Genomic DNA, 26,637 nt, shown 5'->3' with positions numbered 1-26,637 from the left:
ATGGTAGCTCAAATCACTGGTCATGCTGTTAAATTAATTAAACAAGGAGACCATTAGAGGTGATTCTGAAGCCTTGGCAGCCTATATAAGCAAACCAAAACCTCAGCCTGTAAATGCCTCAAGGTTAAAAAAAATCGAAACCTAAGGACAACCAATCACAAACAGCCGACTTGACTTTCCTGTATAAGGCAGCCTAAGCTATAGCCACTCAAATAATTTCCTCCCTTTGCCTTCTTGTCTTCTCTGTGAATGTCTTGCCCCTACATCCTGTGGCTGGAATGATTTTTGCTCAGATAAACTCTTAAAATTTTTACTATGCCTCAGTTTATCTTTTAACAATGCTTTTCAACAGAGATTCTCAGTGTTATCTGAAGACCACTTACATCAAAATCACCTGGGGAACTTGTTTAAAATGTAACTGGGGGGGCTTCCCTGGTGGCGCAGTGGTTGAGAGTCCGCCTGCCGATGCAGGGGACACAGGTTCGTGCCCCGGTCTGGGAAGATCGCACATGCCGCGGAGCGGCTGGGCCCGTGGGCCATGGCTGCTGAGCCTGCGCGTCCGGAGCCTGTGCTCCGCAACGGGAGAGGCCACAACAGTGAGAGGCCAGCGTGCCGCAAGAACAAAAACAAAAACAAACTATTTTAAAAACGTAGATAATGGAATTATTTTTTCCCCTTCTTTTTTGAAAAAATTTATTTTAATTTATTATTTATTTTGGCCGCACTGGGTCTTCTTTGTGGCGCGTGGGCTCTTCATTGCGGCACGCGGGCTTAGTTGTGGTCTGTGGGATCTCAGTTCCCCTACCAGGGATCGTACCCGGGCCCCCTGCACTGAGAGCTGGAGTCTTAACTGCTGGACCACTAGGGAAGTCCCCTACCCTTTCTTCCTGAACATTTTATTTTTAAATAGAAGTTAACATTTTGGTATCTTCACACGATTGGGTTTATGTTATCAAGTCTATAAGAGTGGCTGAGCTTCTGAACTTTTTATAATTGACCTGTGTGCAGGTCATTCCTTCTTATTTACAGCCTCCAGACCAGGACTTGAACCAGGCTGAAATGGTGTTTGCTGTAAGAGAAGGGTTATCTTATCCTACGCCCTTCCTTGGAAGAGTAGGCATCAGAGCAGGCAGTGTCCTCACAACCCATGGATGAGCAAGGTCAGTTGAAGGTCTTTCAAATTTATTTGTCACTGCCTCCCCCCCAACTTTTTTTAAAAAATCTTTTTCTTGTTCTTTTTTTTTTTTACCTTGAGGCCAAACCATTGTATTATTCACCATTATAGTAAATGCATACGAAGACCTCTTCTCCATGCTGACGTCAGCTTTTCTTCACATCATTTTCATGGGTTTGAGGTGAGATTTTATGGCTATTATTGTAGTTTTATGATTAGAGACCCAGGAGAGCTGAAATCCAATAGTCCCAACTCCTGAGGGATCCCAAGGAAACAATATGTTCAAGGAACAATAGCAAACTTTGAGCCAAAGTACAACTCTGTTAGTATCTGAGTTACACCCAGTAACCTCCATCATGGGCTCACTGGTAAAAGGTGGGCTGAAAAGTAGCTTTGGCCTCCCTTGCTTCCCACTCTCAGCCCCAGATCTGAATTGAGGACCTGTGTGCTCAGGCATGGTGGGGAGAGAGAGAGACAGAGAGCGAGAGAAGTGACTGGACCTAAGTGGAGACTCCAACCAGACATACGGATAGAAGATGAGCAGTCGGGGGCCAGACTGGAAGGAAGGGAGCTTCATGCCTGGATGATGACCCTTTAGGGCACAGTGCCCTTCATAAAATATGGACCAGAGAACTCCTTGGGCTCTGATCAACCAGCTCGGTAAACTCTTTTTCCTTGTCTGGTGTTGGGGAAATATAAAAGTATTGGTTAAGGCAAAATCATGGGGAGAAAGGCCATAAGTGTTCTTTTTCCATGTCTGCTGTCAATTTAAATCAAAACATTAAAATTAAAAAAATCTTTAAAGTCGACTCCAACAATCCTGTTTGGGGTAGAGTTGAGGTGAACTCTGCAAAGCAGAAGAATGCAAAGCAGAGCATGAAAGGGGCTATCATAGAATTCAAATTATAATAGAATTCAAATTATATGGAGTTCAGAGGAGAAAAAAATACTTCCTTTTGACTGGGGAGACTCGAGGTGGCTTCACGAAGGGCGTGGTGTTTTATGCGAGCTTGAAGGACAGCGAGAGTTTTGATAGAAATGAGCAAAATGGGATGGCTGGAATAGCATGAGAGGGACAAAAATGCACGGTGTGTTTGGTAGAATGGTCAATTTCAGAGGGACTGGAGTCAAATGGCTGGTAATCGGACGGGCCAGGACTGGATGCCCGTTGTGCTGACTTTCTGGGTAATGCTCTCCCAGCGCTGCCATACCCCTTGCAGCCTAGGATATCATCCTGTTGCTCAGGAGGCCACATACAACTTCTTCAGCCATAAACTTGTTACATGAGGCCTTTCCCCTTTGTCTCCTTCTCCAGGTCCTTCCTGTAGAGAAGCACCTTCATAAGGATTATTGTGGCCCATGCCTTTTATGTGCTTCACACCCAGAGAACCAGCTCTAAGTCTAGCCTCTCTTCTTTCTTTACCGTGTGGCCAGCAGACCTCTCTTTCCTAAGAAAAGCACATAAGTGGGACAGTATGGGGCCTGCGTAGGTGGTCAGCTGCGACAGTCATTATAGGCATTCCTGATACAAGTAGGTAGAGCTGTGGAGCTCCACCCGGCAGGGCCCAAGGCCGAGAGTGGGACAGCCTTGAGGAGGACCGTGAAGCCTGTCTCCAAAGCTAGGTTCAACCCAGAGTGTGGGGTGGTGGTGGAGGAACTGGAGGAGTTTGGAAACTGGGATGCTTGAGGGTTAAGGGTCTGAGGCTCTGTGGGGTGCATGGGGGCATCAGAGGGCATCTCTTTGGCACAGGCTGTCAGCATAGGTCACAGATTCCTATGAGCTCACCCTTCACATGAACCCCCTCCAGAAGGTCTGCAGATAGAGCTAGTTTATACCTGTTTATGTGGTCCTGTCTTTACGGGAGAGTTTATTCCCCTTTGGTAGTCTGGGCAGTCAGTGCAGGGGCCAAGAAGTTTGGGACTTGCAGATTACTTATGGAGCAATGAGAGGCTTCCCTGGCCATGGTGACAACCCAGGACAATGAGGTCTGTGCTCCTCCCACCCTCTCTGTGTGGAGCCTGTCCCTGGGGTTCATCCTCTTCCTAGCACAGAGGCCCTGAAGGAGAGCTCTGCTGTCACAGCCCATGGGATAAAGCCTTCAGGTTGACCAGTTTCCTTAGAGCTCCCTTCATGTCCTTGTTCCTCAGGCAGTAGATAAAGGGATTCAGCATGGGGGTGACCACCATCTACATTACTGAAGCCAGAGAATCCTTGTCAGCTGTGTGGGAGGATGAGGGACTCAGGTAGACCCCTGTGATGGTCCCATAGAAGAGAATGACCACAGCAAGGTGGGAGCCACAGGTGGAAAAGGCCTTTGGTTTGCCCCGGGCAGATGGCACCTGTAGCACAGCAGACACAATGTGGATGTAGGAGACGAGAATGCCAAGGAAGGGGATGAGGACCGCCAGGTCCCCCTTCCAGCAGAATCATGAGTTGGGTGAGTTGGGTGTTGGGGCAGGAGAGCTGGATCAGGGGAGCAAGGTCACAGAAGGAGTAAGGGATGACGTTGCTGGCACAGAACTCCAGCCGGGCCATGAGGAGGGTGTGTAGCAGGGAGTGGAAGTTGGCGAGGGGCCAGGAGCTCCCCAGCATCAGGGCACAGACTGGCATACTCATCACCGTGGAGTAGTGCAAGGGCTGGCAGGTCGCTGTGTAGAGGTCATAAGCCATGGCCATCAGGTGGAAGCTGTCCATGTTGACAAGCAAAATGCAGAAGTAGATCTGGGCTAGGCAGCAGCCATAGGAAATGGACTGAGTCTGTGTCTGGATGTTCACCAGCATCTTGGGGACTGTGGCGGAGATGAAGCAGAAAACTACCAGGGAGAGGTCGCTGAGGAAGAAGTCCTTGGGCGTGTGGAGGTGGGAGTCTGAGCCAATGGCCAGGATGATGAGCAAGTTCCCTGCGGCCCCGACCAGGTACATGACAAGGAAGAGCCCGAAGATCAGCTCCTGCCTCTCGAGCTGGCTTGAGAGCCCTAGGAGGATGAACTCAGAGGCGCTTGTGTGTGGTTTCGCCTCTCCATGGTTGGCTGGTCCTGCTAGGAGAGCCAGACCAGGAGCAGACTTTAGAGAAGATGGAGACGCCCATGCCTCCCTCCTTCCCTCATATAATCCCTCAGCTCACATCTCTGTGTTCATTTGGTAGAAACCCAAAAGAAATCTCTCTACCTATCAACCAGGGAGTCCTGTGGCCTCAACAGATCCCAAAGTCAGGATTTTAGTGATTTTGCCACCGAAATACTACTGCACCTGAGCCCCACAAAGCCCCATGTGCCATCTCTCCAAGGAGAATCCTTGTGACATACGGCCCGGTACCCAGTGGTGGCAACAAGGGGGGTACTTAGGGTGTCTTAGCCCCCCAAAATTCTGTCATACTCTCATTCTTTGTTGTGATGTTGTAAGTAAAGAGCTATAGGAATGTAATTTCCTCCTACTCCCAATAGGATTGCCACCCGAAGGCCCTTGCTATACAGAATTCTGGAACCACCGTGGCACATACGTGGAACCTGAGGGTAATATTCGTAAACATCCTCCTTCCGCACAAACCTCCTTCCCCACCAGTATTTTATCTCCCATGTTCTTCCACCCACGTGGAGCCCAGGGATCAAGATGCTCCGGCTGCCACTCGTCACCGACTCTGGGCCACCTTGGTCCTGGTGATGATGCTGTGGGATGGAGTTGGCCAGAGCAAACCTGGACAGAAGAGCCTGCTGACTGGGACAGCTCAGCCAACCCTTCTGCTGGGGCTGACCCAGGAAGGGCCTCACCTCTGGAGGGAAAGAGTTGCCCCTGCAGATTACAAAGAGAAACTGAAGGTGTAACGTTGCCCAGAGTAACAGAGTGGGCAGCAGGGCAGCATAGGGATCCCTCAAAGTTGGAGTTCGTAACAGTTCAGTGCGAGCTCAGCTGAAGTTTCACTAGAGAGAAATGATTTTTCAGTGCTTCACAAGACATAGTTAGTTGGGATTTGGGTCCTATAGAATGTAAATCATCAAGAGGGAGGGGGAGAAAGAAGCAGCTGGAGTTACTGTGCTGCTTGGGGATGGGGAACAGCTGACGGGGGAAATCAGTCTGGAAAAGCTATGGGAATCGGTATGGCCCACCTGGGAACTGGGCAGGCAGTGAAAGGGGTAAACGGTCTTGGGAGGCTTTGTCTGTGCCGCCATTTTGCTTGGAGCAAAGGAGCTTACCAGCTCAACTGGGCAGCGTACAGCAGGGATGGAGATCTCAGCTCTGCAGCAGGACCCAGCTGAGCTCTTGGCCTCTGTTGAGCTATGCCTTAGTATGGAAAATAAATGGCTCGTTTTGAATGAATGTTTTACTGATGTGATTTTCTTTTAAAGAATTTGAGTATTTGGTGACCCAAAGGCAAGAATCTTTGGTAAAGGACAACCGTAAGATATAAATGCAGGAGGCTAAGAGAAATCTGTTTGGTGAAAAGTAAGAATGAAGGGAAACATGTATTTAATATGGGTTAAATCCTCATTTGATCAGTACTGATTAAAACAGCTCTAAAACTGGGTGATGTGAGAGATGAGAAAACAGTGAAGGAAATGGTTCTTGTTCCCCAGAAGCTTCTAGTCAAATGGAAAGGTAACTCCTTAGCCTAGGGAGCTGACATTGAGCACCTACTGCGTGTCATATACAGGACTAGGCGTGTGCATGTATGTGCACGTATTTAATCCTCACAACGTGTATAAGGCAGGTGTTATTATTCTTATCTTACAGATGAGTAAACTGACACCTAGCGGGTTTGAATAATTTCCCCGGAAGACATCAGGATTTGATTCCAGGTTGGTCTGATTTCAAAGCAGTACTTTGATTTTCTCAAAAAGACCAAGGAAGTACTACGGGGTAAACTTAAACTTGGGGCATCAGTGTAAATGGATCAGGGAATCCTGCAGTGACCAGCACAGGGGCAGGAGGAGGGGAGCAGGTTGGATAGGGCAGGGACATGGTGGAAGAGGATCGCCTGTACTAGGGAGAGAGGGCTTGTTCGTGTGGCTGCAGCATAGGTGCCGCGACTGACGCGCGTGGTGCAGCGACAAAAGCTCTGTCCCTTTCTTGACTAATGTTCCTTTTGAACCAGGGTGTCTCCATCCTCTCTTTTCCTTCCCATCCTCCCACTTCCCCAGAGGTATGGGAGAAGATAATTTCCTTGTTACTATGTCCCACTGGTTAGGAAGATAGTCTTTCCTAGTGCTCCTATTTTAAGAACACCAAAGCTCAAAACGTCTAACTTCAAACAGAAAGGATCACCACCCCCATAGCATCTGGACCATTCCTGTCAGCATGCAGACATCCCCCAGTTTGAAAAACCCACCCTTGACCTCACATTCCCCTCCGGCCATCAGCTCATTCGTCTACTCCCCTTTTCCGCAAAAGTCCTCAAAATGTGGTCAGTACTCATTCTCCAGTTCCCCCTTCCTGTTCTCTCACGTAGCCCCCTTTTCAGGCCTCCCCACCAGTTCCTGGAACTTCCCTCCTTAAGGCCACCATTGCTCGTCTACTCAGGCTCCATCTCCCAAAACCCAACAGAAACCCAACAAGCTGGAGCCAGCACTGCTGGTCACTTTCCCCTTCTTCTTTTTTTAAATATGTAAAGTGATTTCATTACTTATTTCTTTATTTTTTAAAAATTTATTTATATTTTATTTATTTTTATCTTTGGCTGCATTGGGTCTTCGTTGCTGCGCACGGGCTTCCTCTAGTTGCAGCGAGCGGGGGCTACTCTCCGTTGTGGTGCGAGGGCTTCTCATTGCGGTGTCTTCTCTTGTTGTGGAGCATGGGCTCTAGATGCACTGGCTTCAGTAGTTGTGGCTCGCGGGCTCAGTAGTTATGGCCTTGTGGGCTCTAGAGCGCAGGCTCAGTAGTTGTGGCACACGGGCTTAGTTGCTCCGCGGCATGTGGGATCTTCCCTGACCAGGGCTCGAACCCGTGTCCCCTGCATTGGCAGGCGGGTTCTTAACCACTGTGCCACCAGGGAAGCCCTACAATCGTCTCTTAACCGGGCTCCCTAAAGCCTCAGCAGTCTGTTTCTACACAGCATCCAGGGTTGAATGTTAAGAAATGTAAGTCAGATCATGTTACTTCTCTGCTCAGAATCCTCCAGTGGCTTCCCATCTCACTCAGAACGAAACCTAGAGTTCTTGCCAAATCCCACAGGGCTACGCATGACCTGGGCCTCTGCCCTCTCCCTGATCTCACCTCCTTTATTGTCCCTCACTTTTGGCAGGCCAGCCACGATGGCCTCCTCACTCTACCTGGACACATCAAGCACGTTCCTACATTAGGGTCTTTGTACTTGTTATCCCACTGCCGAGAATTCTGTTCCATTGTGATTTACTTTAGTTTGATTTCTGCTAAAATGTCACCTCTGTTCAGGGTTCCCCCACCAGCTATCTAAAATAGTACCCCTGAATCTGTCTTCTTTCTTATTTTTGCTTTGTTTTTATTCTCAGCACCATCTCTCTCTCTTATCATCTGTATTATCTATCTAATCATCTATTATCTATCTATCTATCTATCATCACTGTGTTTCTCTAGAATATAAGCTCATGAGAATGAGAGCAGGAACTTTATTTTTATGTATTACCATATTCCCAGTTTCTAGGACCGTGTCTGGACTATAGGAGACATCAGTGTTGTTGAACGAATGGGTAGCTGTTCTTAACGTCCCCCTTTGTGACCTCATGCCTTTGAGATTGGGTGAGACCTTAAAGATAGTCCTCCTTCACCTGATATCAACCTAGTGTCTTCCAAATGTCAATCATATTTACTTATCACCTGTATTTTTGTTTCCTTAATAGTTATTTAATTCACTAATTTTGTTAATTGAAATTCATTTATTAGAAAAGAAAGTTTGTACACCATTATAACATAAGAAAGCAGTATCGCTTATTGAATTTTAGCCAGTACCATTACCTGCAGAGAGTTCTGAGTCTGAAACCCACGTTTACTTGGTTAAAAAAGGAGAATGCAAAGTTGTAGAGTGGAGTTAGGGAAATAGCACCAACCTGAGTGTTTTTCTGAGAGGTGATCAGAAGGGTTGGAGGAGAAGTAGAAAGAACTCAAAAGGGAATCACTTTCTCACCAGGCTGTTTGGTGCTATTTGTCTCTATCTCTGTAAACCACCTAATGCCAACTTTCAGACCCCTGTAGGTACGGGCTTCACACTGTGGGCAACACTGCACTAACCCATACATGCCTGGACTTGGACACCTGTTTGTTCAGGTTTCATTTCTGTTCCTGATCCTTGGGCAGCCAGCACATGGGTTGACTTTGTTTTCTTGCGTCATCGGCAGTTGCATATCTCTCTGGTGACCACTGCAGCTCTGGGGTTTGTGTCAGCCTGAACACTGGACCTATTTTATGAAAGCCCAAGAGGTGGAGAAAAATGCTTGTCTTTGACTTCGAGGTTCTCATGTTTAATTTTCTCCAATCATTGAGCCATAATTAACTCTGTTTAAATAATTTAGAGGGGGAAACAACAAATTAAAGGTGCTAGCAAAATATAGATAATAAAACAAAAAATGGAAACAAACCACATAGAAGAAAATAATTAAAGCAGAAATCTGATAATTGACTATTTGAAAAACAATTGATAAACAATATCAATTTTGATAATGAGAATTAAAATGAAGTCAGGATTTGGAAAACATACTTAATACAAAAGATTTATATTTAAGTTGAATATTCTTTTCAGTTGTGGGCTATTACATCTTATCAAATGAAAAATAGATGGCTACTTACAAATGTATGAAATATCCCCAAAGATGCAAAAATGAATTAGAGAACATAAATATAATGATAATAGAGAAAGAAACATAAAGTTATTAAATAGTTTCTAAAGGGGCATCTGATTCCAATGTCTTCAAAATCTTCTAAGAACCAATAATTCATTCAGTAATAAAAAAATTTAAAATATAGAAAATTATAGCATATTAATAATCTGTAAAATGGATAGTGTAATAATATTTGCTTAAAGGGGCTGTTGTGAGGATTAAATGAGAAAATTCCCATAACTTGTATAGGACAGTGCATTGCACATAGTAAGCAGTTAACCAGGCTATTACTATTACAATTATTATTCAATTCACTTTTAGAGGCAAATATTTTAAACTCAAGGTAAACAAAGACAATGAAAGGAATATTTTAGATCAATTTTGATCATAGATATAGATATAAATGCCCCAAGTAAAATATCTGCAAAGAAAATAACACATTAAAAGAATTAACTGTTAAACTCAAGGAAATCCAGTAACCTTGTTCACCATGAACAAAATATAAAAATAATGTAATTAGACCTGGATAAAGCATCCAGATAAATGTATCATTTGCCTTATAGATTAAAACTCTGAAAACATTAGGAGAGTTTTGTCTTAATATAATAAGCTGTGTATTTAAAAACAAGATTCAACATCTTGTTTACTGAAGACTTAAACCTTTTCCCGCAAAAGAACAAGAAATGGATGTTCTCTGTTATTATTCCTTATATAATATTTCACTAGAAATGCTGGTGATGGTTATCTTAAAGAGATAAAAACATAACTTTTTTACACAATATCTCTTATAACTAAAGTCTTAATAGAAATGAAGTCATTGCTAAAAATAAAGTTAGTTGAGTAAAGTTGTAGGCTATAATGTCACACAAAAATCAGTAAATTGATTACTGATATATCAATAATAAAACCACAAAAAAAGCACTGAAAAATCCCACTAATGATAAAATAGATTATTTGGATTTTAATTCAACTTAAAAATGAAATATTTGTTCAAAGAAAGTTGTAATGGATAAAGGTGTATATATGATATAAATAGATTTTAATTGAAAGGTTTAGGTATATTTAGGTGATCATGCTTTCCAAGTAAGTATATAAATATTTTATTAGTAGTAATAAATTAATAATAAATATATACTCTACAGAAGGCACTGTACTAAGTGCTTAAATATTAGCTTTTAAATTCTACCCCAGACTCAACAGATAGGTACTATTATCTAACTTACAGAGGTTTACAAGTTAAGTAAATGTAATAAATGTAGGAATTTTACATTAGGGACTGTACAGCAGGAAACGAATCCTATGGAAAAATAAGGTAATTTGTTCAGATATTTGTTGAAACATTATTCCTTCCTAAATTAAAAAAAAACTGGGACAACCAAATGCTCAAAATAGTAAGAGAATAGCTTTGCAGCTATGATGTATCAATGCAGTGGAATACTATACAGATATTAAAAACAAAAGAATGCTGGGCTTCCCTGGTGGCGCAGTGGTTGAGAGTCCGCCTGCCGATGCAGGGGACACGGGTTCGTGCCCCGGTCCGGGAGGATCCCGCGTGCCGCGGAGTGGCTGGGCCCGTGGGCCATGGCCGCTGAGCCTGCGCGTCCGGAGCCTGTGCTCCGCAACGGGAGAGGCCGCAGCAGTGAGAGGCCCGCGTACCACAAAACAAACAAAACAAAAGAATGTGTCAATATGTGGCTATTTGTCTATGATACAGACTTTGAAAGCAGAACATAAGATAGCATGTACATACAGATGACATCTATTTCAGAATGTACATCCGCCAACAAAAATAAGATGTTAATTTGGAGGGTAATGGGAACAGTTTGAGGTTTAATTTCCACTAGTTCTTTCCTTGCCAAGTTGCTTACATTCAACGTGATGTGAAATAGGCCATGGTGGGCAGTCACTTGCTCTGCTTCTGAGCCGGTCTTAATGTCAGCAAACATTATCAATTGTATCTACCAGGGATAAGCATTAGAAGTGGGTGGAATTACTGGATAGGCCTCCATAGTTGGGAATGAGGGCAGGGGCTGAGTGAGGTTGTCCAGGAATTGAATCCTGTGTGATATTAGGAAGTTTGTGCTCTGATTTCTTCTCTATAAAGTGATGAGGTTGGAGTCCTAGTTGGTTTCCAAGGTCCCGGGCTGGTCTCTGGTCCTGCCTATCTTTGAGAAGTGGAGGAGAGGCCTTTGTGCTTATATGTTTTGGGGGCATTGGGAGAGGAGTGTCTCCTCTCGTCCCTACACTGGCACTGTCCTGTCCAGTTCTTCTGATTTCTGCCAAGAAATCTTCTGATTTCTTCCCCACCCAAGGAATCGGCCTCCTCCTGACTTGCTTCTCTTCCTAAGGAGGGGCAGACAGCTCAGAAGCAGCCTACAGCCAGAGACACAACCTCTGGCCCCATGGAAAGCAGGGTGAGGAGTGCATCTATGCCTGGAATGCAGGGTGAGCAAGGAGGCTCCAGTCCCTGATTCTTGGGCCTCAGAGAGGTGTGTGGGCCTCACACTTGGATTATTTGCAGAGCTACTTGTGGCCTCTAGGGAGCAGTACCCAATGGGCAGTGTTGAAAATAAATGTGCAGTGATTACCTTGGGTCTGGCTGGGCCCAGTTCTCCTGGGCTCCACATCATCTCCTTAGGGTTTTTCTACTGGAAAGTTATTGCTTTAATTTGTAACTTTTGTCTACAGGGGATATCTTAATAGTTTCTTTTAATCTTCAGTCCAGGGAACTCATCTTGTTTATTCAATCAGATCAGAACTCCAATGTTCATGTTGATGGTCATTTATTAAAAATTGTGATTTTTTTTAAGTTGAAGTATAGTTGATTTACAATGTTGTGTTAGTTTCAGGTATACAGCAAAGTGATATATATATATATGTATATATATATATATGAATAAACAATGCTATTGCTTACTTAATAGAATATAGTATAGTGTAAAATAACTCTTATGTACACTGGGAAACCAAAAAATTTGTGTGACTTGCTTTATTTTGGTGCTCTGATAGCAAACATGCTGTGTAATATCGCTGAGGTATGCTTGTGTGTGTGTGTATACATATATATATATAAAATAGATATATATATAATAGTAGCCATCCTAATGAGTGCAAGGTGGTACCTTACTGTGGTTTTGATTTGTACTTCCTTAATGATTAGTGCTGTTGAAGATTTTTTTCATATTTGAATAAACAAATGGCTTAGCCATTTGTATATATTTGGAGAAATGTCCATTCAAATCCTTTTCCAATTTTTAAATCAAATTTTTTTCTTTGTTGTTAAGTAGTAGGAGTTCTTTATGTATTCTGGATATTAACCCCTTATAAGATATATGATATGTAATATTTTCTCCCATTTCATAGGTTGCTTTTTCACTCTGTTAATTGTGTCCTTTGATGCACAGATACTTTTAATTTTGATGATCAAGATTATCTATTTTTTCTTTTGTTTTCTGTGCTTTTGGTATCATATCCAAGAAATTATTCCCAAATCCAATGTTATGAAGTTTTACCCTTATGTTTTCTTCTAAGTGTTTTATAGTTTTAGATATTACATTTAGGGCTTTTATCCATTTTTAGTTCATTTTTGTATGTGGTATAAGGTAAGGGTCCCACTTCATTCTTTTGCATGTGGCTATTTGCACTTCCCAGCACCATTTGTTGAAAAGACTGTTATTTCCCCACTGAATGGTCTTGGCACTATTGTCAAAAATCACCTAGCCATTTTTATGAGGGTTTACCTCTGGGCTCTCTATTCTGTTCCATTAGTCTATATGTCTGTCTTTATACCAGTACCACACTGTTTTGATTACTGTAGCTTTGTAGTAAGTTTCAAAATCTGGAAGTGTGAGACCTCCAACTTTGTTCTTCAAGATTGTTTTGTCTACTCAGGGTCCCTTGAAATTCCATATGAATTTAAGGATGGGTTTTTCTATTTCTAGGGAAAAAACCCTGCTGTTTGGAATTTGATAGATTAAATTAAACCTGTAGATTGCTTTGGGTAGTATTGACATCTTAACAACATTAATTCTTCCATTCATGACCATGGGGTGTCTTTCCATTTATTGGTGTCTTTAATTTCTTTCAGCAAATTTTTATAGCTTTCAGGGTACAGGTCTTCTGCCTCCTTGGTTAAATTTAATTCTAAGTATTTTATTCTTTTGGCTGCTATTGTAAATGGACTTGTTTTTAAGATTTCCTTTTCATACTCTTCATTGTTAATGTATAGAAACACAACTGATTTTTGTATTTTGTAATTTTAAAAATATATTTATTTATTTATTTTTGGCTGTATTGGGTCTTTGTTGCTCTGCATGGGTGTGGGCTTTTTCTAGTTTCAGCGAGCAGGGGCTACTCTTCATTATGGTGTGAGGGCTTCTCATTGCAGTGGCTTCTCTTGTTGTGGAGCATGGGCTCTAGGTGTGAGATCTTCAGTAGTTGTGGCATGCAGTCTCAGTAGTTGTGGCTCACAGGCTCTAGAGCGCAGGTTCAGTAGTTGTGGGCTTAGTTGCTCTGCGGCATGTGGGATCTTCCCAGACCAGGGCTCGGACCTGTGTCCCCTGCGTTGACAGGAGGATTCTTAACCACTGTGCCACCAGGGGAGTCCCCGTATGTTGATTTTATATCCTGCATCTTTGCCGAATTTGTTTATTAGTTTTAACATTTTGTGTGTGTGGAATCTTTAGGGTTTACAACATATAAGATCCTTTCATCTGTGAACAGAGATAATTTTACTTCTTTCTTTCCGATTTGGATACCTTTTATTTATTTTTCTTGACTGATTGTTCTGGCTTGGATTTCTAGTATTGTGTTGAACAGAAGTGGTGAAGGCCCTTGTCTTGTTTCTTAGAGGTAAAGCATTTAACTCTTGACCATTAAGTATGATGTTAGCTGTGAGCTTTTCATATATGGCCTTTATTACGTTGAGGTAGTTTCCTTCTATTTCTAATTTGTTAAGTGTTTTTATCATGAAAGGATGTTGAATTTTGTAAAACAATTCTTCTGTATCAATTGAGATGATTAAGTGATTTTTTCCCCCTTAATTCTGTTAATATGTTTTATTACACTGATTGACTTTTGTGTGTTGAACCATCCTTACATTCCAGGAATAAATCCTACTTGGTCATGGTGTATGAGCCTTATAATGTTCTTTTGAATTCTGTTTGCTAGTATTTTGTTGAGAATTTTTGCATCAATATTCATTAGGTGTATTGGTCTATAGTTTTCTTTCTTGTAGTGTCTTTGCATGGCTTTGGTATCAGGGTAATGCTGGTATCATAAAAGTGAGTTTGGAAGTCTTCCTTCCTCTTTGATTTTTTGGAAGAGTTTGAGAAAGATTGGCATTAAGTTTTAAAAATGTTTGGTGGAGTTCACCATGAAGCCATCTGGTCCTGGAGTTTTCTTTTCTGAGATATTTTTGATTACTGATTCAATCTCTTTACTAGTAATAGGTCTGTTCAGACTTTCAGTTTCTTCATAATTCAGTCTTGGTAGGTTGTATGTTTCCAGGAGTTTATCCATTTCTTCTAGGTTAGCCAAGTTTTTGATGTACAGCTGTTCATAGTAGTCTCTTATGAACCTGTGCATTTCTGCAGTGTCAGTTGTGATGTCTCCTCTTTCATTTCTGATTTTATTTATTTCTTTTCTTTCGTTTTCTTAGTCTTGCTAAAGATTTGTCAATTTTATTTTTTCAAAAAATCAGTTTTATTGATTTTTCTCTATTGTCCTCTTAGTCCCTATTTAATTTATTTCTGCTACGGTCTTTGTTCTTTACTTCCTTCTCCTAACTTTGGGCTTAGCTTGTTATTTTTCTAGTTCCTTGAGGTGTAAATTTAGGTTGTTTTTTTGAGATTGTTCTTTTTTCTTTTTAATGTAAGCATTTACTGCTATAAACTTCTGTCTTAGAATTGCTTTTGCTGCATCCCCTAAGTTTTGGTATGTTGTATTTCCATTTACGTTGGTCTCAAGGTATTTTTTGATTTCCCTATGATTTCTTCTTTGACCCATTGATTGTTCAGAAATGTGTCATTGACTTCTTCCAATTTTTTAAAATAGATCTTTATTGGAATATAATTGCTTCACAATACTGTGTTAGTTTCTGTTGCACAGCAAAGCGAATCATCCATATGCATACACATGTCCCCATATCCCCTCCCTTTGGAGCCTCCCTCCCACCCTCCCTATCCCACCCCTCTAGGTCATTGCAAAGCACCAAGCTGATCTCCCTGTGCTATGCTGCTGCTTCCCACCAGCCAACTATTTTACATTCGGTGGTGTATATATGTCAATGCTACTCTCAGGAATGTTTCATTTAATTTCCACATATTAGTGAATTTTCCAAGTTTCCTCCTGTTATTGATTTCTAGTTACATGCCATTGTGGTCACAAAAGTTGCTTGATATAACTTCAGTCTTCTTATATTGGTTAATACTTTTTTTGTGGCCTAACACATGATCTATTCTGGAGAATGTCTTGTGTGCACTTGAGAAGAATGTCTGTTCTACTGCTGTTGGACGGAATGTTCTGTATATGTCTGCTAGGTCTATTTGGTCTAAAATGTAATTCAAGTTCAATACTTCCATATTGATTTTCTGTTTGGATGACCTACCCATTGTTGAAAGTGGGATATATCAATATATGCTTTCAGATATGTTAATATTTGTTTAATATATATAGGTAATCCAAGGTTGGGTGCATGTATATTTACACTTGTTAGATCTTCTTGAGTAAATGACCCCTTTATCATTATATAATGACCTTTTTTGTCTCTTATTACAGTTTTTGACTTAAAGTCTATTTTGTCTGATGCAAGTATAACTCCTTTGCTCTTTTTTGGTTTCCATTTGCATGGAATATATTTTTTCTATTCCTTTACTTTCAGCCTATGGGTGTCATTAAAGCTAAAGTGAGTCTCATATCAGCAGCACAGAATTGGGTCTTATTTATTTATTTATTTATTTTGCGGTACACGGGACTCTCACTGCCGGGGCCCCTCCCGTCACGGAGCACAGGCTCCGGACGTGCAGGCCCAGCAGCCATAGCTCATGGGAGGGGTCTTATTTTTTAATCCATTCAGCTACTCTGTGCATGCAGAGTGGTAATGGAGTCAGGGTCTGAAGTGTGGGTGCAGGCAGAGCAGCCATGGCTCTGGGGCCTGGGACATTCACAAGGTTAAGGAGGGCTGACAGCCCTCATCCTGAAGTGGTGCAACAGCAACTCCTTCTTGGGAGGGGTGTGGAGTGGTGTCTCCCTCTTCAAGTAGTCTGTAGTCGCAAAGGCTACCTGTGTCCTCTGCAAAGCAGGTCATTGGGATCCATGCTGATGAACACTATGTGACCCTCCACTGAGATATCTGTGGGAGCCTGCAGTTTTTGAATTAGAGTCTACTTTGTCTGATATTAGAATAGCCATCCCTACTCTCTTTTGGTTATAATTTACACTGAATATCTTTTTCTAACCTTTCACTTTCAACCCATGTATGTCATTAGATCTAAAACAAATCTCTTATAGACACAGTATCATTGGATTCTGTTTGTTTTACCCATTCTGACAATCTCTGTCTTTTGATTGGGTAGTTTAATCCATTTATATTTATATTTAAAGTAATTACTAATAGAGAAGGACTTGCTATTACCATTCTGATATTTGTCTTCTGTATGTCTTATAGCTTTTTTGGACCCTCATTTCCTCCCTTACTGCCTTCCTTTGTGTTTGGTTGATTTTTTTTGTAGTGACATGTTTTGATTTCCTTCTTATTCCTATTGTGTGTATTCTATAGATATTTTCTTTGTGGTTACCATGGGGGTTACATAAAACATCCTAAAATTATAACAACCTGTTTTTAAAATATTTATTTATTTATTTTATTTTTGGCTTTGTTGGGTCTTCGTTGCTGCGCACGTGCTTTCTCTAGTTGTGGCGAGCAGGGGCTACTCTTTGTTACAGTGCGTGGGTTTCTCATTGTGGTGGCTTCTCTTGTTGCAGAGCACAGACCCTAGGCGCGTGGCCTTCGGTAGTTGCGGTATGTGGGCTCAGTGGTGTGGCTCACGGGCTGTAGAGTGCAGGCTCAGTAGTTGTGGTGCATGGGTTTAGTTGCTCCATGGCATGTGGGATCTTCCTGAACCCGTGTCCCCTGCATTTGCAGGTGGATTCTTTATTTTTTTTTAACATCTTTATTGGAGTATAATTGCTTTACAGTGTTGTGTTAGTTTCTGCTGTATAACAAAATGAATCAGCTATATGTATACATATATCCCCATATCCCCTCCCTCTTGCGTCTCCCTCCCACCCTCCCTATCCCACCCCTCTAGGTGGTCACAAAGCACCGAGCTGATCTCCCTGTTCTATGCAGCTGCTTCCCACTAGCTATCTGTTTTACATTTGGTAGTGTACATATGTCAATGCCACTCTCTCACTTCATCCCAGCTTACCCTTCCCCCTCCCCGTGTCCTCAAGTCCATTCTCTACATATGCATCTTTATTCCTGTCCTGCCCCTAGGTTGATTTACTTCACTCTGTATGACAGACTCTAGGTCTATCCGCCTTACTACAAATAACTCAATTTCATTTCTTTTTATGGCTGAGTAATACTCCGTTGTATATATGTGCCACATCTTCTTTATCCATTCATCTGTCGATGGACACTTAGGTTGATTCCATGTCCTGGTTATTGTAAATAGTGCCGCAATGAACATTATGGTACATGACTCTTTTTGAATTATGGTTTTCTCAGTGTATATGCCCAGTAGTGGGATTACTGAGTCATATGGTAGTTCTATTTTTAGTTTTTTAAGGAACCTCCATACTGTTCTCCATAGTGGTTGTATCAATTTACATTCACACTAACAGTGCAAGAGTGTTCCCTTTTCTCCACACCCTCTCCAGCATTTATTTTTGTAGATTTTCTGATGATGGCCATTCTGACTGGTGTGAGGTGATACCTCATTGTAGTTTTGACTTGCATTTCTCTAATTATTAGTGATGTTGAACATCCTTTCAGGTGTTTGTTGGCAATCTGTATATCTTCTTTGGAGAGATGTCTATTTAGGTCTTCTGCCCATTTTGCATTGGGTTGTTTGTTTTTTTGATATTGAGGGCAGGTGGATTCTTAACCACTGTGCCACCAGGGAAGTCCCATAACAACCTATTTTCAAATTCACTTACATAAAACTCTACCTCTTTACAGCTCTGCACCTTCCCACTTTATGTTATTGATGTCATAAATTATATCTTTATATGTTGTATACCCATTAATATAGAGGTATAATTATTTTTTATGCATTTGTCTTCTAAATTCTATAGTAGAATAAAAAGTGGAGTTAGAAATCAAAGTTACAATAACACAGGTATTTATATTTGTCCATATATTTACCTTTACTGTAGATCTATATATTTTTGTATGGTTTTGAGTTACTGTGTAGAAAAAAAAAAAGGTGACTCCATTTCTACCAGCCTATCAGAGACTAAGGGCTTCCTTCTTGAGAGGTATTTGAAAATTTCTGGCTTCTGTTACTTCTAAAGTAACTTCATAAGCATTGACTTATTAATTAAATAAGTTAATTTAATTAATAATTTAATGGATATGAGCCTATAATATTTCAGGCAATATACATAAGTACTTTTTTGGGGGTGAATATAATTTCTGGGCATGCAGGTAACAAACTTTTAGGTTGCCTTTCAATGTACATATTCTTAGAGAATTGAAACTGTCAAAGAAATCTTGACTTTTAGTGGCTGGCACCAGAGTTGTCCCATAATAGTGTGTCCCTGGGGTGAGCACCGGAGTTATCCCATAATAGTGTGTTCCTGGGGTGAGCTGAATGCATATTCTCAACTTTCGTAAACTAGTCTGATTATAATCTGAACTTCATAAAGTTCATGTGCCACATTGAGTTCGTTGTTTAATATTCAACAAGGATTATGCCAGCAAAGTAGTGCTGCAGGAAAACATCAGGTAAGTGTTGGCACTGCTGTGACTTGATTTGTGTTGCAACATATTCCACCTGGTTAATGATCTCAGTCACCACCCTTGCCTTATATCTCTGTCTTCTAGGTCTGTAACCTTGGAAGTTTTGAACTTAGCTCATGGACTCCTAGTACCTGGCACTGAGAACATGCTGTACAACCTCCATACGTGACAGATAGGGAGCTGAGAGTGCAAGGGTCTTGTCCATCAAGTGAGTGAACGACAGATTGGAGTGGGACCTTGGGGTCTGGACTCTCACGATGACGTCCTCCCAACAACACTGTTCTGGTTATTCCTTCATTTCTTCTGTAATCTCATGTCTGGTCAGATCCAGCTGGTTCCTGCTTTCCACTCCCTGCCTTCTCCATTGCTCCCTTCCATAGGTCACTCTGTGCCTCAGAGACCCTCTGTGGCCCTTGACTACATTCTTAGAAGGAATGCTTAGCCTCAGTTTACAAAGCTGTTCTAGGTGAAGCTGATGGGAGGCCTGGGCCTTGTCCACTTGGCATCATCATATTCTGACATCTGTTTCCCACCTTTAGGGGTGGTCCTTGCTTGAAAAGAGCTGATCCAGAGGGTCAGACTTGACCCTTTGGCTGATCTTGCAGTGCTCACTTAAGCTGCTGCCCTGTTCCTTTCTGCTCCATCTTTCATCTCTTAGACATGTCCTTTGTTCCAACCCAGCAATTCTGTGTGTTGTCTCCCTGCAGAGACTTTGCCTTCCAGGGCTGTGCCGGGCTCCATGGGGAGAGCTGTAGGCACTTGAGAGTGGCTTGTAGAAGGCTCTGGAACAGGAGGTAGGGCCAGCGTCAGCAGTTGGCAGGGCAGGAGGGAAAGGCTGGGCCTCAAAAGGCCCTCACTGTCATTCAGTTAGATAAGCATGTTTTCCTAAGCTCTCTTGCCAGGCATGGTGCTTGATGGTGGAGAAATAAAAGCAAACTTACTTCCCTTCATGGAGCAAGTCTATGAGCACCATTTTTTTCCAACAGCATGTGCTCAACTTCGTGTCTCTGTCATGTTTTGGTAATTCTCACAACATTTCAAACCCTCCACCGGCAAAAGATTATGACCTGCAGAAGGCTCAGATGGTGTTTAGCAATTTTCAGCAGTAAAGTATTTTGAAAGTAAGGTATGTACGTTGTTGTTTTTTGTTTTAAAGACATAATCTATTGCACACTTAGTAGACTACAACAGATTGTAAACATAACTTATATGCACTGGGAAAACAAAAAATTTGTGTGACTTGCTTTACTGCGATATTCACTTTACAGCAGTGGTCAGGCACCGAACCTGCAATATCTCCAAGGTATGACTACACTGTATTTGCATTCCTACCTTCCTTGAGTCAATTCTTTATCCTCTCAAAATACTTCTTGGGATCACCCTCTAAATTAACTATTTATATCCAAGTATTTATCTGTTTGGGGGAAATTAAAACTAAGAGCCCTATTATGTACCTGGGTTTTTTTTTGTTTTTTTTTTTTGCGGTAACCGGGCCTCTCACTGTTGTGGCCTCTCCTGTCGCAGAGCACAGGCTCCGGATGCACAGGCTCAGCGGCCATGGCTCATGGCTCATGACACTTGTATTAATGCCTTAGGGCTGCCCTAGCAAAGTACCATAAGCTGGGTGGCTTAAAACAACAGAAATTTCACTTGCGTGGCAAGGTCAATAGGGGATGGATCACTGGTCAAAGCCGCATGTTGCCGTCATCCCCTTTGCCAGTGACTAGTCTGTTAAGCTTCCCTCCTAAGGGAATGACGGGTGCTGAATCAGCAGAAAACCAGTTCCATTTCCTGCAGAGACATGAGACCTTGGGGACAGCTGGCGGCTCACTCATTCAGAGTAAAGAGAGGAAACGCCCTCGCAGGGGCCCTGGCCATGCCAGGCGTCAGTCACTGTCAGAAGCCATCGGTTCTGTCAAAGGAGACTGGAGCCATGTGGACATACCTTGCATATGTTCCATAGCATTCCAGAGTTTTAGTTTCTTCAATCAGTGTTTGTTGAACTCTTATTGTGTGCCAGGTACTTTTTCAGTGTTGAAGATGTGAGGGCAAACTAGACAGACGGGGTCCCTGCCCTCGAGGGGCTCACATCCCAGTGGGGAGAGAGACAATGAGGAGACAAATACAGCAATTACATATCACCTAAGCGCCAAGACGGAAATGAACATGGTGCTGAGATGGCAAGTAACGGGGGATGCAATTAGTCCAGAGGGTCAGGGGAGGCCTCTCTGAGGAGGCAGTATTTTAAGCTGAGACATGAAGAATTAGGGGAGGAGCATTCCAGGTGGTGGAAACAGCAAGTGCAAAGGCCCTGAGGCAGGAAAGGTCTTGGCTTTGTCTGACAATAACAGAAGACCATGTGTCTGGAGGGCCACGAGTGAGGCAGGTAGTAAAAGGAGATGAGGCTGGAGGGGTAGGCAGGGGCCTCAGGGGCCTGTGGCAGGAGGCTGACTTTTAATAAGTGCATCTGGAACCCACCGGTGGGTCTTTAGCAGGAGAGCAACACAGGTTGCTTCCCCTGCAGGGGCAGTGGGGAGACTGGCCAGGAGGGGGCAGAGTGGAAGTGGGGGGCTGGCTGGGATCTGCCCAGGTATTCAGGTGAAAGATTCAGGAAGTGGAGGTGGTTCAGAGCAGACACAGCAGAAATGCATATTGTGGGAGGAATAGACAGGCCTTGAGGATGGACTGGAGGTAGGGGTGAGTGAGAGAGGAACCCAGGGTCCTGGCCTGAGCAGCCTGTCGCCACTCACAGTGGCTTCCCTTCCGGCCTGTGCCATACGTACCTGCTGTGCTTTGGGGACTCAGGTCTGACTCTTTGGGGCTCCATTAGGAGAGGTTAAAGCCCAGAAAAGCAGAACGAGAGGCCAGACAGGGGAACTGGATTGCCCACTTCATGCCTTAAAGTGCTTAGTCAGTGGCTTCTCAGTCTCAGTTGGGTAACCTGAGCTCCTTGAGTTTAGTCTTGGCAACTGACTCATCATTTCCCAAATCCTCCAAGATGATGTCTGGTGTGTAGGGAGGGGTTAGGACTTTTGGGAATAAGAAAGTGGGCCTCGCAGGCCTCCATGGTCGGGGTGGGGTTCACTTGAGTTCTGTTCTGTGGCTTCCAGCCTGGAGGGAGGGTCCTCCAGGCTGCAGGGGAGGTGGGACACTGAGGTTCCTCACTTAGATGTCTCGGTGGGGGAGGAGGCTGCTGGGCAGGATGAGCCCCGGCTGCACCGAGACGTCTGGAGTGTGGCCCTGCACGCAGAGCCTAGTCTGCAGAGAGCCCACGGGTCTCCCTGCCCTGCTTGCCCCCAGGAACCTCTGCTCCAAGTGTGGTGACAGGGTCCCAGAAGTCCTCCATGAGGGAAGGAGAAGGGACTGTATTAGTTTCCCAGGGATGCCGTAACAATGTGTAACAGACTGGGCAGCTTAAACAACTGAAATGTGTTCTTTCACAGTTCTGGAGGCTGGAAGTCCAAGATCAAGGTGTCAGTAGGGTTGGTTCCTTCAGTCTTCTCCTTGTGTCTTCACATGGTCTCCCCTTTGTGCTTGTCTGTCATAATTTCCTCATCTTATAAAGATACCAGTCAATTGTGAGATGGGAATTGACATATATACACTCTTGAAACTGTATCTAAAATAGATAACTGGTGAGAGCCTACTGTGAACTCTGATCAGTGCTCTGTGGTGACCTAAATGGAAAGGAAGGCAAAAAAAGAGGGGATATATCTATACGTGTAGCTGATTCACTTTACAGTGGAAACTAACACAACATTGTAAAAGCAACTATACTCCAATAAAAATTAATTAAAAAAAAAGAGACACTAGTCGTATTGGGTAGTACTCACCCATATGACCTGTTTAAGCCTTAATTGCCTTTTTAAAGGCCCCATCTCCAACCACGGTCACATTCTGAGGTACTGGGGGTTAGGACCTCAACCTATGAATTTGGAGGGGACACAATTCAGCCTATACAGGATCTCAGGAGAGAGCCCGTGGGCCTGCACATAGCTGTCACAGGAGGGTGAAAGGAACCTGCAGCAGTGCATGTGCACTGTCATCAAGGCTGGGTGGAGTGGGGGGTTGGGACCTGGGCCAGTGAGAAGGGCCCAGGTCAGCAGGGGTGACTCTTAGACCAGATAGAACCAGACCTGTGACCTTAATCATAAACAACCTCATCAGTCCCCCTGCTGGGATGAACCACCCAAAGGGCACGGGGGCTTTGAGGCTAATGTTGGCCCCATGGGTGTCCTTTTAGGGCCCAGCCCGCTGCTAAGCACATTGCAGGCCCTTTGCGAAAACATCTCCTGGTTGTTTGTGAAACACCCTGTGGACGCCCAGGGGCACCGCTCATCCTTATGCCATTTAGGGATTTCCAAGCACCCGCTATCAGGAGTTTCATCTGAACGTCAAACATGCCTGGGAGGTCAGCAGGGGGTTCTTGTCCGGGCTTCTGTTTGGATTTACAGAGATTTCCTGGGTACCTCTCTGGGTCAGGCATGAAATGCTTCCAGTTTGGTGGGGAAATGTCAGACCCATGAACAGACCAATTCAATATGGTGAGAGGTTGGTCCTGGGGCTTTGGGAGCAAGAGACAGAGCACTTCGTCCCAAAGGGGTTTGGGAGGAAGTGACCGCTGAGCTGGCGCTTTTAAAATTTATTGCGAAAAACCAAATTCATAGACATACATGCTTTAAAAAGCGGAACAGTCCTACCCAGTTTACAACAAAATTAGAGCTGCCTTGCTCTACCTGATCCCCACTCTGGTTTTTCCCTCCAGTGTCCATTTTCACCCCACTTAGAAGTTTCTTCTGGCATTTGTTGCCATGTCATTAAATGACATGCTTATCCTACTGTTTCTTGCTTACTCTGGGAGATGAGAGTTCAGGTTTCCGGTATCCTTCTTGCCTCACACCCACTTCCCGCCTTCCCAAAACAGGGAAAGGAATGGAATTCTTATTTGCTGTTTGCCTCATTATGACCTAAGTTCTCATTATTCACACTGAAGCCATGCACACGTCTATGCTTCTGTTTCTGTTCTTGACATCTTTTCATTTTCCTTGGAACCAATAATTCCTCTAGTAATGATGAGTTTTCTGTGTCCCAGTCTATCACCTGTTTTCCGCCAGAAGTGTAACTCCCCTCTCAGGACGTTCAAGCCCTCCCCAGGCTCTCTCCTTGCTTAGGCCTAGGCTGCTTGCTCCTGCTTCTACATGGCCGTCATGCTGGGCATTCCCCTTGCCTCTCTGCTGCACTGAGTTACCTGGATCTGTCTCTTTCTTGGTTTTGTCCCTTGTTTTGGTAGAGGGCATCATCTCGTCACATTCTGAGGAATGATGCCTAGGAGTAAATTTTTTTTTTTAAGAACTTGCGTGTCTGAATAATGTTCTGTTTTGCATTCATGCTTGTTTGGGCGTAGAATTCTAGGTGGGGCAGAATTTTCTGTCTGAATTTGAAGACGCAGAGTCTTGCTTCTGGTATTGCTGTTGAGAAGTTTAATGCCCTTCTGATTTCTCTTCCTTTGTGTGTGACCTGTTTCTTGTCCCCACTCCCTTTTGGAAGCTTTTGGGATTTTCTTTTTGTCCCTGGTCTTCTGAAATGTCATGACTCTGTGTCCTGGTGGATCTGCTCTCATCCATTGTTCTAGGCCAGAGCTGTCCATCCACCTTTCTGCGCTGATAAAAACGCTCTCTACCTGTGTTGTTCAATACTGTGGCCTCCAGCTGCTTGAGGCTACTGAGCACTTGAAATCTGGCTGATGTGACCAAGGAACTGCTTGTCTGGTTTTATCTAATTTTAAGTAATTTATATTTAAGTTTAATTAACCATATGTGACTAGGGGCTACCATGTTGGATTGGTCATTGCACTTCAATGACCTTTCAGTATGGAGACTCTTGCCCTTTGGTTCTGGGAAGTTTTCTTGAATTATTTCTTTAAGTTTTAAAAATTATCTGTTCTGAAACCCCTATTGGTCAGATGATGAAACTCCTGCAACGGTTCTTTATTTTTCTTATTTTTTTCTCTCCCACTTTCCATCTTTGTCTCTATTTTTCTTTTGGACTGAATCATTTAACTTCACTTTCATACCTTTCAATGGGATGCTACGTCTTGTGTTATTTTTATTTCTATGAGCGCCTTTTTGCTCTCTGTTCTGATTTCACATCAGCACAGGACTCAGGCCACTGTGACTGTTTTCCAAAGCTCCCTTCCTCCTCCCGCACTGCTTCTGTTCCTCTGAGCTCCTTTTTCTGTTCGTTTGGATCTTTCCCTTTAATGCTGGCTAGTCCTTGCCTGTCTGCTTGTGTTTGAGGATGTGTGGGAGTTGTCAATTGTGGGCTTCGGTGTAGAGCTGTCTGGCTGGAGAATCCCTGAATATCAGGGTCTGTAGATCCTTTGGGCTGTTCTGCTTCCCAAGAAGGAATTCCCTAGTCTTCTGCCCAGGAGATGAAGGGTGGTGGAAATCTCATGACTCCTTCTGCTTTCAGTAATGCATCCTGACATCCTCTCTGCCAGGTGTCTCCAAGTCCAGAGTACGTCCAGTTCAACATGTGCAGAGAATATCCCCCAGTCTTCTACAGGCTAGGGGAGGTGGCCATAATAAAGTAACACAACCTGGGTGGCTTAAAACAATAGAAATGTATTGTCTCACCGTTCTGCAGGCCAGAAGCTCGGGGTCAGGGTGTCAGCAGGGTTGGTTCTTCCTGGAGGCTCTGAGGGAGGATCTGCTCGATGCCTCTTCCTAGCTTCTGGTGATTGCTGGAAATCCTTGGTGTCCTTGGCTCGTGGCAGCATCACTTCAGTCTCTGCCTCCATCTTCATATTGCTTCCTTCTCTCTGTGTGTGTCTGTGTGTCTGTTCAATCATTGAATTAGGGCCCACTCTACTCCAGTATAACCTCATCTTACTTACCTAATTACATCTGAAAGTCCTATTTCCAAATAGCGTCATATTCTGAAATTGCTGGTGGACATGAATTTTGGGGGAACATTATTCAACCTAGTACAAGAGGGAAGTCTAATACTTTATTACATAGACTTTAAACAGTCCTCTGTTTTCACCCTCACTTAACACTTCCAGTTACAGAGGTACCTGGTGCATGCAGTTCCTGAGTCTTTCTGGCCTCCAGCGGCATGGTTCTGTTTACTCCTGTCTCCTGAGTGCTGTGGGATCAGCTTCAGTTTTCTCTGCTCTGCCAAGTGAGTGCTTTCGTGGCAGATACACAGTGGTCATGGGCATAGACTCTGGGGCCAGACCACCTGGGTTTAAAGCTTGGCTCTGTGGCTATGTGACCTCGTCCAAGTGACCTAACTCCCCTGTGCCTGTAAAAAGGGGGTGATAATGAGAGAACCTTCTATGTACTGTTATTCTGAGGACTAAGGGGAGAACTTGGGAAGGTGTCTTGCACGAAGAGCTCTTGATGACGCTTGGCTACATCTACTTGTAGGTTCAAACAGTTGGTGGCTGTGGTCTCCTATCTGGTTGTCTTTGTCCCTGTGGATTTATGCCTTTTAAGAAAGCTCTTTAGGGACTTCCCTGGTGGCCCAGTGGTGAAGACTCCGCGCTCCCAATGGAGGGGGCCTGGGTTCGATCACTGGTCAGGGAACTAGATCCCACATGCATGCTGCAACTAAGAGTTTGTGTGCCACAACTAAGGAGCCAGCGAACCACAACTAAGGAGCCTGCGAGCTGCAACTAAGACCTGGTGCAACCCAATAAAAATAAATA

General features: G+C 43.4%; 2 protein-coding genes across 6 annotated transcripts in view; one reads left to right on the top strand and one right to left on the bottom strand.

Annotated features, from left to right (window-relative positions):
- Positions 1-736: 736 nt before the first annotated feature.
- LOC307197869 (cytochrome P450 3A28-like) overlaps positions 737-26,637 on the top strand; it is a 75,587-nt gene continuing 49,686 nt past the window's right edge. The window contains exons 1-5 of one of the 5 annotated variants that reach the window (XM_079944356.1): positions 737-1,160; positions 1,286-1,355; positions 1,628-1,834; positions 5,904-5,968; positions 19,011-19,134. The gene's annotated coding sequence lies outside the window, so the exon portion shown is untranslated. Of the gene's footprint in view, positions 1,835-5,903; positions 5,969-19,010; positions 19,135-26,637 lie in introns of all 5 variants that reach the window. The other 4 variants (XM_079944353.1, XM_079944354.1, XM_079944355.1 and 1 more) reach the window with 4 other exon arrangements.
- Positions 2,501-25,725, bottom strand: LOC307198534 (olfactory receptor 1f45-like; the record flags this gene model as incomplete). Its single annotated transcript, XM_079945492.1, is given in 4 exon segments — positions 2,501-3,361; positions 3,365-3,592; positions 3,594-4,272; positions 25,562-25,725. Coding segments are annotated over 4 exon segments (1,182 nt in total). The 3' UTR covers positions 2,501-3,250.

Source organism: Stenella coeruleoalba (genome assembly GCF_951394435.1).
Source record: "Stenella coeruleoalba genome assembly, chromosome: 15".
NCBI classification, from domain to species: domain Eukaryota; kingdom Metazoa; phylum Chordata; class Mammalia; order Artiodactyla; family Delphinidae; genus Stenella; species Stenella coeruleoalba.
The sequence above is the reverse complement of the archived record's forward strand: the minus strand, read 5'-3'. Positions and strand labels throughout refer to the sequence as shown.